Below are 12033 nucleotides of genomic sequence, written 5' to 3' on the forward strand. Positions count from 1 at the left end.
CACAACTGATGGTCTCAACCCTATTTATAAAGCCAGAAATTCCACTTATTAAACCTGACAGGGCACACCTGTGAAGTGAAGACCATTTCTGGTGACTACCTCTTGAAACTCATCAAGGCACTGCCAAGAGTGTGCAAAGTAGTAATCAAAGCAAAAGGTGGCTACCTTGAAAAACCGAGAATATAAGACAGATTTTCAGTTGTGGTCACACTTTTTTGTTAAGTATATAATTTCACACATTTTGATGCCTTCAGTGTGAATCTACAATTTTCATAGTCATGAAAATACAGAAAACTCTTTGAATGAGGAGGTGTCTCCAAACTTTTGGTCTGTACTGTATATATTTTGAAAACAATATTATTAACTGCAACATGGACAGTCGTGATTCTGTAACTACATGTTTCTAAACTCAACATAAAGAGAAATGATATGAGGAGACGAGACAGTCAGACATTAGTAGAGACATCACATGGTGCGGAGGAGCATAAAATAGAATAAAATCCCTGTATAACTTGTCCCCCACATGTCTCCTCCTGTACACATCTCTTATACTCACTGTAATTCCTCTATCCTGCAGGCTGGACTGGACAGAGCGGCCATCAAGTCACTGAGGTGAGGACCAGACAAACTCTTATTATTAGACAGGTCAAGTATCTTCAGGGACTGGTTATTCCTTATTCCAGAGGCCAACTGGGTGCAGGCAGAGTCTGGTAGATTATTATGAGCCAAACTGTAAGAATAAGATGAGATGTCAGTGACATGTACAGTACACACAGGCTTAGTATAAAATTTGTGGATTGTGAATATGGAGACATTTATGTCAGTGAAATTATTATTGTTAGGTCTGCTATCTACTGAGCAAAATTCTTTTTTTTTTTTTGGTGGTGGTGGAGGGGGGGCAGATTTGACAGAATTTCTGGAATTTTGCATTAACAGGCTATAGGCAGCAGCACATTAATAGGGGTGTAAGCAGTATGACACATTTAGGGTGAGTTCACACGGAGTAAAGTGCCGCGTGATGTGGCACGTATACGCCGCGTGAGATTTTGCGGGCCGTATACGCTCCCGTTGATTTCAATGGGAGCCGGGATCGTATAGGTGGCGCTATTTTGCGGCCTCAAAATCACGGCCGCAAAATAGCGCCGCCTATACGATCCTGGCTCCCATTGAAATCAATGGGAGCGTATACGGCCCGCAAAATCTCACGCGGCATGTACGTGCCACATCACGCGGCACTTTACTCCGTGTGAACTCACCCTTAGGGAGCCTTCACACTGAGTTACGCTCCACTCATTCTGAACGTAAAAAGTCATTCAGAAAGAGCGCGTAAAAACCAGCTCCCATTGACTTGAATGGGTACCGACATACGTGCGCTACCCATTGAAATCAATGGGAGGCTTTTTTCCCTATTGCTTTCAATATGATAGTCTATGGGGTCCTTGTGCTTAACTGCACAGCGCTTTCAGTTGCTCTGGTATTCCATTTGAAGGGGGGGGGACTCCTGTGAACTGACCCTAAAAGCACTAATATCTATTAAAGAAAAAAGGATCCAGCACCCAGAACTCTTGTGTAGGGAGATTAGATAAAACTTCGCTTTTATTTTTCACATTAAAAATTCGGACATCTCAGAGTAATGTAGTCCATGTACAGAGGTGGTACTGTTTAACGCCGACGCGTTTCAGTGCCGAAGCACCTTAATCATGGCATGTTGGCAACTCTTCAATGAGAACTTATATACTAAAACAACTAACATGTGCATATGTACAAAGGGTTAAAAACACGGAAGTACCTGCCTACTGCATAATAGCGGAAGTAGTCACCATTCAAAGAAAAGAAGATAATGAACAAACAGAAATAAAGTTTTCAATAACAAAATTGCTTATCTTTCTTGCCTAATTATATATCCTAATTTATCTCTTTCCAGGTTGCAAAATTTGCCAGAAAAGTTCATAAGTCAATATGGTCATGTTACATGCGTGTGCGGAGAGACGAAACCGACACAGAACAAAAATCCAGCCACTCTACATTGTCAAATTTCCCATCCAGAAAAACACAAAACAAACATATAATAGAGTAATAGCAACTATTGTTTGCACTAATATCTATTGTTATGGCCTGTGTGCGTCTGTCTGTGCTACAGTCGTATCAGGCTCTGTGGTCGATGACAGGCCGGGCGTCGCCCGCTGCCTTAAATCGCAGCTAATATGGCAGTGAGTTGGAGGATTTCTGGATTCCCAGCAACTCCCACAGCTCCAGGTGAGGTAAACTGAAGGTGCACCAAGACTACTCGAGAGTGAGCAAGTCTTTTTTTTTTTTTTTCTGTGGTTCAGTCTGAAGGGAAACAGACTTTTATGTTCAGTGCACCGGGTCTATAGTTCAATACTGTTTGTTCTCTACCCGAAGGCTAGCTTTTGACCACTTAGGCTATCTGCCTGCTACCATTTGCGGAGTCTGCCTGTAGGCTGCCTGCCTCTTGTCTGCTGACTCCTATTGTGTCTGTCTGAATACCTGCACCCATCTAACTGTTGGCTATTGGGCAGCTATATGCGGCATTTGCCTGACTCGGCTACTGGCCTCCTGGGGTGGCTACTTGCCTTGAGTACCTGCTACCTCTGCTCCTGAGGGGAGCATCATGAGCAGAAGCATCTTGCAGGCACAGATTATGGACCCTCCACAAGAGAAGTAGTGGTTTTGGTAAAGGAGTTTATGGTGTGTACGGATCCAGAATAAAAGTGGAAGTATCTTCCTTACTTCTGGTAAGCATCCTCTCTCTCTTGTCTAGGATTTTTTAAAGGATAGCCGTAACCCCATTGCTCAGCTCACGGAAAAACAGCGCACTGAGAGGCGCTCCTTATCTTTACCCTCCATGGAAAGATTACATATTGAGGAGGAGTCCTGTCCATCAGCCTATGAACAGTCCACTATTTCCATCAGACCTATTTCCACTGCAACATCTAGGCTGCTGAAGTCCATCTGGTCAACGGAAGAAGGAATGGAAGCAACTGGAGAGAGCTTATGTCGCTTCAGGGGTCTTCGAAATATGTTTTCCCATCGATGCATCCCAACTAAACCGATGGAGACCTCCTCCAAAGGTGGACCTCGCAGTGGCAAAACTGTCGTCCCTATGGAGTATGGATCCAACCTGCAAATCCTCCTAGACCGGAGAGTAGATGCCTCCCTGAAGAAGACATATTTTTCTGCATCGGTTCAGCCAGCGGTTGCTATTTCATCAGCAGAAGTCTCTGATTCTTTAGGGGCTCGTCTGCCTCAGAGCATGACATTGACATTGTCTCCAGAGATTACATCCTGGCATCCATGGATTCCATTCATATGTCAGCCAATTTCCTGGGGAAGGCTTCGAGACTAGAGATGAGCGAACAATAAAATGTTCGAGGTTCGAAATCCGATTCGAACAGCCGCTCACTGTTCGAGTGTTCGAACGGGTTTCGAACCCGATTATAGTCTATGGGGAACATATACTCATTAAGGGGGAAACCCAAATCCGTCTCTGGAGGGTCACCAAGTCCACTATGACACCCCAGGAAATGATACCAACACTCTGGAATGACACTGGGACAGCAGGGGAAGCATGCCTGGGGGCATCTAACACACCAAAGACCCTCTATTACCCCAACATCACAGCCTAACAACTACACACTTTACACATTCCAAAAAAACCTTTATCAAGGTGGGAAAATAACTGGAAACCTTCTTTACTCCCCAAATGGATGGATACAAACCCCAATTTTAGCTCAACAAACATTAACAACCACCCCTTTAAACCATGACAACCACAGATGGAATAGGCAATGGGAAATCCTTCAGTACTCACCCTCAACTGTCATTGTGGATGTGTGTGTGTGTGTGTGTGTGTGTGTGTGTGTGATGTGGTAAGTCCTTCCAAAATTCACTTTTATGGCCCTTAACATGAGCCCTTCCAAACAAAGTTAGAGGACCTTAAGCTGAGCTACCAGCAGAGATTGAGGCCCTTGGCATGAGTAGAGCCTTGCACCAGCAGTGTTTTTGGTCCTTAGGGTGAGGTGAGCCTTGCACCAGCGTGTGTCCTGTAACATCAGGCGGGCCCTAAGTTCTGCGCTTTGCAGAAAAGTTCAACATAAAGTAGGCTGCATGTTACAAACCTTAGTAGGCCCGAGAACCAGGAACAGGTCTTGCAAGCGTCGGATAATGCTTAAAGCACATTGTCCACCAGCCAGTCAGCCTCTACCTCCTCTCCTCCTCTTACCCAACAGTCTTGTCCTCCTTCCACCCAAAATTCCCAATCTTCCCAGAACAATAACCCCAACTGTCCCTGCTCCCCAGAGCTGTTCTCCCTTCCTTTGACTGTACCGCAACCTGCCCCTCCATTTCGCGATTCCACGGACCTAACAGACGAGTATCTGTGTCCAGATGCTCAAACACTAGAGTCTCCTCCATTCCATCTCCGGTCGATTTGGTGGCGGATGACCAGCAACCCACCCTCATCGACGACGATGAGACGCAGTTGCTGTCAGGGAAGCCAGTTGACATGCGCATTGTGCAGGAGGAGGAGTCGAGACAGGAGTTGGAAGAGGAGGTGGTGGACGACGAGGACACCGACCCCACCTGGACAAGGCGGATGTCAAGCTGGGAAAGTAGTGTGGATGTTGAGGCAGGTGCAGCACCAAAAAGGGTAGCTAGAGGCAGAGACATGTCCAGAGGCAGAGGTCAGCTGCTTTGCCGAAGCCAGGCCAGACCCGGAATGTCCGAAGATGTTCCCTTTTGTACCCAGCCCAGAAAAACTCCCCCATCAAGGGCACGTTTCTCGAAGGTGTGGAGTTTTTTCAAGGAATGCGCCGAGAACAGATATAGTGTTGTCTGCACAATTTGCCTCTCGCAATCCAGTAGGGGCTCTGAGAACAGCAACCAGTTCACCACTTCAATGCACCGTCATTTGGAATCCTAGCACTGGAATCAGTGGCAGGCAACAACAGCAGGACAAACGTCGCCCGCCGTTCACGCCACTGCCCCTGCTCACAGTGCTGGCGATGCACTCCAGAGGACGAGCCAGGACATCACTTCATCTGCCTCCGCCACTTTGTTGATTTCTCCCTCATCCTCCCCTGTTCATGTCTTATCTCCTTCTCCTGCACCATCAGACGCTTCTTTACAACAACCCACCATCTCTCAGACATTGGAGCGCCGGCAGAAATACACCGCTAACCACCCACCTGCGCAAGCCTTGTAACGCCAACATCGCTAAACTGCTGACCCAGGAGATGTTGGCGTTCCTGCTTGTTGAAACTCCGGCCTTCCTGGACCTGATGGCAACTGCGGCACCTCGCCATGCCGTCCCTAGCCGTCACTACTTCTCCCGGCGTGCCGTCCCCGCCTTGCACCAGCACGTGTCACTCAACATCAGGTGGGCCCTTAGTTCCGCGCTTTGCTGCAAGGTCCACTTGACCACCGACACATGGACAAGCGCCTGTGGTCAGGGATGCTGCTCATCTTTAATGCCAGGCAGGGTGAATGTGGTGGAGTCTGGTCCCGGGGTGCAAACTGGGGTACCCTATCTCCTCTCCCAGGCCAAAATTCATGGCAATAGACTGTGAAACCCTACTACGCTGCAACCTCCACCCCAGCTACTAGCATCAAAGGCTAAAACACTGGCGTGGGGAGACGTCAGCAGGCGGTGCTGAAGCTCATCAGCTTGGGGGACAGACAGCACAGTGCCTCCGAGGTCAGGGATGCCATCCTGGCTGAGATGGCATTTTTTTTCCCTGCTACACCTGGGGCCTGGCATATTTGCACCTGTGATAATGGACGGAACCTGGTAGCAGATGTGGAGCTTGCAAGACTCAAACACGGTCCACACATGGCCCACGTTTTCAAATTATTGGTGCAACGGTTTCTAACAACTTAACCCAATGTACCCAAGCTACTGGTTAAAGTGCGGCGCTTAAGCTCCCACTTTGGCAAGTCTACAGTACCTGGAGCTAGCCGCAATACACTCCAGCAACGCCTACATCTGCCTGAAGCACCTACTGTTGTGCGAGGTCACCACACGCTCAAACCCTAAATACCGTCTGTTGAGCAGGGTGTGTGAGCAGCACACCTTTGATGGAGTACCATCTACAAAACCCAAGGGTTCCTCAAAGTCAGCTCCCTCACTTTCTGCACCATGAGTTTCCATGGGTGGCAGACTTATGGCTAGAGGCACAGGCATGGATAGGGGTGATGTGTAGGGGCAAAAGCAGTGTGGATGTGGAGGCAAGCTAAGCAGCAAAAACTGGGGGTACAAGCAGAGGCATGGACTGGGGTGATGTCTAGGGGCAAAAGCAGTGTGCATGTGGAGGGAAGCTAAATCAACAAAAAAAGCTGGGGAAAAGCAAAGGCATAAACTGGGGTGATATTTAGGGGCGCAAGCATTGTGGATGTGGAGTGAAGCTAAGCAGCAAAAACTGGGGATACAAGTTGAGGCATGGGCTGGGGTGATGTCTAGGGACAAAAGCAGTGTGGATGTGGAGGCAATCTAAGCAGGGAAAAAGGTGGCTAGAGGCAAAGGGATGTCCATAGGCAGCAAGGGCAAAGATGCAAATCTCTCCCGTTTCAAGAATTTTCCCTAGGTATGGGACACGTTAATGGCACCCCCTGGGCAAACTACCGCCACTGAGGGGCCTAGTGTCACCAGGAGGGACAAGTATAGGCGCATGTTGCGGGACTACCTGGCCGACCCCAGCCCTGTCCTCTCCCATCCCCTTGCGCCCTACACTCATTGTGTCTCCAAGTGTGATTTGTGGCTGGAACTTGCGCTGTTCGCTTTGGAGGTCCTTCCCTGCTGCCAGCATGCTATCTGAAAAGATCTTCAGCGCAGCGGTGGCATCATCACTGACAAGCACAGATGTCTGTCAGCTGACAGGCTGACTTTCACCAAAATGAACAGACAATGGATAGACCCATCATATATATGTCAGTTACATGACAAATTTAGTGCACTTTGCAAGTCCAAGATGGGTTGGAGATCTGCAGAGAGGAATCTCACCACCTCTTGCGGGTGCCATCATTTGGAAGGCAAGCCCTGGGCTCAGTGGGTGAGAGCAAGCGCAGGATAATCGTCGTTTGGCCTTGCGGCCACTGCATCTGCCACTGTTGACAGGGCTGGCGCTGCAGTCCAGACCAGCCGCCAGGACATCTCCACATCTGCCTCTGACACTTTGGGGAGTTCACCCTCATCCTCCCCTTTTACTGCCACTTCTCCTTTTGCCCGCGCCATCATGCGCCTCTTCCCAGCAACTCCCCATCTGCCAGGCCTTTCATTTCATGCTAAAGTACAGCGCAACCCACCCACATGCCCAAGGCTTCAACGGCCTCATCTCAAAAAATCTGGCCCAGGAGATGTTGGAGTCCTGGCTGGGGGACACTCTGCCCTTTTTGGGCAGAGTGTCTACTGTGCCACCTCACTGTGCCGTTCACACCAGCACTTTCCCCCAAACATGAGGCGGTCCCTAAATTCAGCGCTTAGCCCAAAAGTTCCACGTGACCAGCTACGAATGGACAAGTGCATGCGGACAGGGACGCTACCTTTCAATTTTGGCACAGTGGTTGAATGAAGTTGAGGCGTGGACCGGGTCGTAAAATGTGGTGGCCTGACTTGTCTCCCCACACAACATTCCTGGGAGGAGGGCTGAAACACCACCCTCCTCCTCCTCTGCTGCTAGATTGACCCCAGCTACGAGCTGGAAACGCTGCAACACTGGTGTCGGGAGACGTCAGCAGGCTGTGCTGAAGCTCATCAGCTTGGGGGACGGACAGCACGCTGCCTCTGAGGTCAGGGATGCCATCCTGGATGAAATGGCAATTTTTTTTATCCCCGCTGCCCCTGGGGCTAGGCTTTTTTTGTCTATTTGGAGGGCTCTGGAGCTTGCCAGCCTCCAACACGTTCCATGCCTGGCCCACGTGTTCAATGTCATGGTGCAACGATTTTTCAAATCATACCCCAAATTAGCTGAGCTAAGGGTGAAAGTGCGGCGCTTGGACACCCACTTTCACAAGTCTACACTAGCCGCTGCTAGCCTAAAAACACTCCAGCAAGGCCTACATCTGTCCAAACACAGGCTGTTGTCTGTCATTCACACACGCTGAAACCCTACATACCATATGTTCAGCAGGGTGTGTGAGCTGCACAGACCTTTCATGGAATACCATCTACAAAACCCAAAGGTTGCTCAAAGTCAGCTCCCTCACTTTCTGCACCATGAGTTTCCATGGGTGGCAGACTTATGGCTAGAGGCACAGGCATGGATAGGGGTAATATGTAGGGGCAAAAGCAGTGTGGATGTGGAGGCAAGCTAAGCATAAAAAACTGGGGGTAAAAGCAGAGGCATGGACTGGGGTGATGTTTAGGGGCAAAAGCAGTGAGCATGTGGAGGGAAGCTAAATCAACAAAAAAAGCTGGGGAAAAGCACGGGCATAAACTGGGGTGATGTTTAGGGGCGCAAGCATTGGTGATGTGGAGGGAAGCTAAGCAGCAAAAACTGGGGATACAAGCTGAGGCATGGACTGGGGTGATGTCTAGGGACAAAAGCAGTGTGGATGTGGAGGCAAACAAAGCAGGGAAAATGGTGGCTAGAGGCAAAGGGATGTCCATAGGCAGCAAGGGCAAAGATGCAAAACTCTCCCCTGTATCAAGAATTTTCCTGACTTGTCTCCCCACACAACATTCCTGGGAGGAGGGCTGAAACACCACCCTCCTCCTCCTCCGCTGTTAGATTGACCCCAGCTACGAGCTGTAAACGCTGCAACACTGGTGTGGGGAGACATCAGCGGGCCGTGCTGAAGCTCATTAGCTTGGGGGCCAGACAGCACACTGCCTACAAAGTGAGTCATGCCATCCTCGATGACACGGCAATGTGGTTTTTGCTACTGCACCTGGGCCCAGGCATGTTGTCATGTGTGATAATGGCCGTAACCTGGGATCGGCTCTGTAGCTTGGCAGCCTGCAACATATTCCATGCCTGGGCCACGTTTTTAACTCATTGCTGCTAATCTTTTTAAAAAGGTACCCCAATGTTCCTGAGCTACTGGTGAAAGTGTGGCGCTTGTGCGGATAGTTTTTAAAGTCTATAGTTGCCGCTGCTAGCCTCTATGCACTCCTACAACGCCTGTACCTGCTGGAACAACGGCTGTTGTGCGACGTCTCCACACTGCTGGCACTAAACATATCATGTGTTGAGCAGAGTGTGTGAGCAGCACAGACCTTTGATGTAGTTCCAACTCCAAAACCCTCGGGTTCGTCAAAGTCAACTCCCTCAGTTGCTCAACCATGAGTGGCCATGGGTGGCAGACTTATGTGAAATCCCATCCCATCCATTGCACTGGACACGAAACATTAGCATGCGCTCATCACAACTCTGAATATGGCAGCTGCGTTGTGCAGGGTACAACACAGACCAGGCCCGAGCACCAGGAACAGGTGTTAGAAATACAGCAGCATCCGCCATTTCCTTCCAATTTTGGGGTTTTGGACCCGACACCGACTTTTCTGGACCTCAGTGGGGATCATGAGACACAGTTGCCATCAGGGCAAGGTGTGGTTATGTGTGGTTTGCAGTAAGGGCACAGTGCGCAATTGGAAGAGGATTTGGTGGACGACGAGGCCACCGACCCCTCATAGACACAGGTGATGTTTAGGGGCGAAAGCAGTGTACATGTGGAGGGAAGCTAAGCAGCAAAAACAGTGGGTAGAGGCAAAGGCTTGCAAAAATCTAGGCTGTTGGAAGACTTATTCCTAGGTCTGGGACACGTTAATGGCCCCCCTGGACAAATTACCGCCACTCAGGGGCCTACTGTCACCAGGAGGGACACGTTAATGTCCCCCCCCTGGCCAAATTACCGCCACTAAGGGGTCTAGTGTCACCAGGAGGGACAAGTATAGGCGCATGTTGTGGGAGTACCTGGCCGACCCCAGCTCTGTCCTCTCCGATCCCTCTGTGCCCTACACTTATTTTCTGATAAGTTTTTTGGCAATACACAACTCCTGTCAAGTTCCCTTGGGATCTCTGCGGATGTGGCCACATATGAGTCCCCTTGGCAATGTGCTGTAAGTGAACCCTGGAGCTGTATTAAGTGCCCATAGCATCCAGCATGGCTAAATGCATGGCATTTGTACCACTTGCATGCATGGTAACTTCAGTGCTGGAGTTGTCTAGGGCCAGATTTTACGGCATTAGCTGAGGGATCGCTGTCTTAACCACTTTTTGGCACTAAATGAAAGTCAAAAGCCAAGTATGGTCCAAGGATATGATGCAAGGACACCTACACATCAGTCTGACACATTGGGGAGTTCACCCTCATCCGCCCTTTTGGCCTGTACCATCATGAGCCTCTTCCCAGCCACTCCCCATCTCCCTGGCATTTGATTGCAGGCAGAAGTACAGCGCAAGCCACCCACATTGCCCAAGCCTTTAACAGCCTAATCTCCAAACTGCTGGCCCTGGAGATGTTGGCGTTTAGGCTTCTAGATACCCAGGCCTTCCATCACCAGATGGCAGCTGGGGCACCTCCCTATGCTGGGCCTAGCCGTTACTACTTCTTTTGGTGTGCTGTCCTTGCCTTGCACCTGCATGTGTCCCATAACATCAGTCGGGCCCAGAGCTCTGCGCTTTGCTGCAAGGTCCACTTGACCACCGACACGTGGACAAGCACCTGTGGTCAGGGATGCTGCTTATCTTTAAGGACAGGCAGGGTGAATGTGGTGGAGTCTGGTCCCGGGGTGCAAACTGGGGTGGCCTATCTCCTCTCCCAGGCCAAAATTCATGGCAGGAGTAGACTGAAACCCTACTACACTGCAACCTCCACCCCAGCTACTAGTGGCAAACGCTAACACACTGGCGTGGGGAGATGTCAGCAGGACGTGCTGAAGCTCATCAGCTTGGGGGACAGACAGCACAGTGCCTCCGAGGTCAGGGATGCCATCCTGGCTGAGATAGCAATGTTTGTTTCCCTGCTATACCTGGGGCCTGGCATTTTTGCGCCTGTGATAATGGCCGGAACCTGGTAGCAGATGTGGAGTTTGCCAGACTCAAACACGGTCCACACATGGCCCACGTTTTCAACTTGTTGGTGCCATGTTTCTTTGAAATCTACACCATTGTGCCTGATATACAGGTCAAAGTGTGGCCCTTTTCGTAAGTGAGAACTAGCCTCTGCTGGGCAGTAAACATTCAGAGCACACTCCTCTCATCTTCGCACCGTTGGCTGGCGGAGGAAGACGAGGGGGATGGAGTGGCATCTGATGTCCCTGTCCCACACGAGGCTAGAGGGTGCACTTCAGTGCATCCCATTGCTTCACCACAGATGGTGTGAAGGGGAGTGGAAAATGGAGGAAATGGAGAGTGACTCTTACAGTTGGGGCCAGCAAAGGCATGGCCAATAACACACTGGCACACATGGCTGACTTGATGTCTGGTTGCTTTTCAAGAGTCAAACGCATACTTCACATCATGGAGAGCAACATTTCAGGGTGTCTGTCGCCCCAATATTTTCTTTCAATTCACATTTAGAAATTGACACTATATGGCAGGAGCAACATTTCAGGGTGTCTGTCGCCCCAATACGTTCTTTGAATTTCCAGTAAGCAAATGGCACTATATACCAGTAGCAACATTTCAGGGTGTCTGTCGCCCCAATATTTTCTTTCAATTCACATTTAGAAATTGACACTATATGGCAGGAGCAACATTTCAGGGTGTCTGTCGCCCCAATACGTTCTTTGAATTTCCAGTAAGCAAATGGCACTAGATACCAGTAGCAACATTTCAGGGTGTCTGTCTCCCCAATATATTCTTTGAATTCCCAGTCAGACCTTGGCACTATATAGCAGTAGCACAAATTGAGGGTGGTATACAGGCCCCTCTATCTTTCTTGAATTTCCTGTCAGAAAATGGCACTGTATGGCAATAGCAAGAATTGAGGGTGTATGTTGCCCCAATTCTATTTTTGGGGGAATACAGTGTATTCCAGTTAGTTTCTGGGGTGGAGGTGGGGGGGCACACCATT

General features: G+C 49.6%; 1 protein-coding gene across 1 annotated transcript in view; it reads right to left on the reverse strand.

Annotated features, from left to right (window-relative positions):
• The window catches only part of LOC142214637 (NACHT, LRR and PYD domains-containing protein 12-like), a 114426-nt gene that overhangs the window by 23886 nt on the left and 78507 nt on the right, over positions 1–12033 (reverse strand). The window contains exon 10 of the mRNA XM_075283575.1: positions 557–730. Within this exon, the coding sequence (XP_075139676.1) occupies positions 557–730 (174 nt within the window). The remainder of the gene's footprint in view (positions 1–556; positions 731–12033) is intronic.

Source organism: Leptodactylus fuscus, chromosome 7 (genome assembly GCF_031893055.1).
Source record: "Leptodactylus fuscus isolate aLepFus1 chromosome 7, aLepFus1.hap2, whole genome shotgun sequence".
NCBI lineage: Eukaryota > Metazoa > Chordata > Amphibia > Anura > Leptodactylidae > Leptodactylus > Leptodactylus fuscus.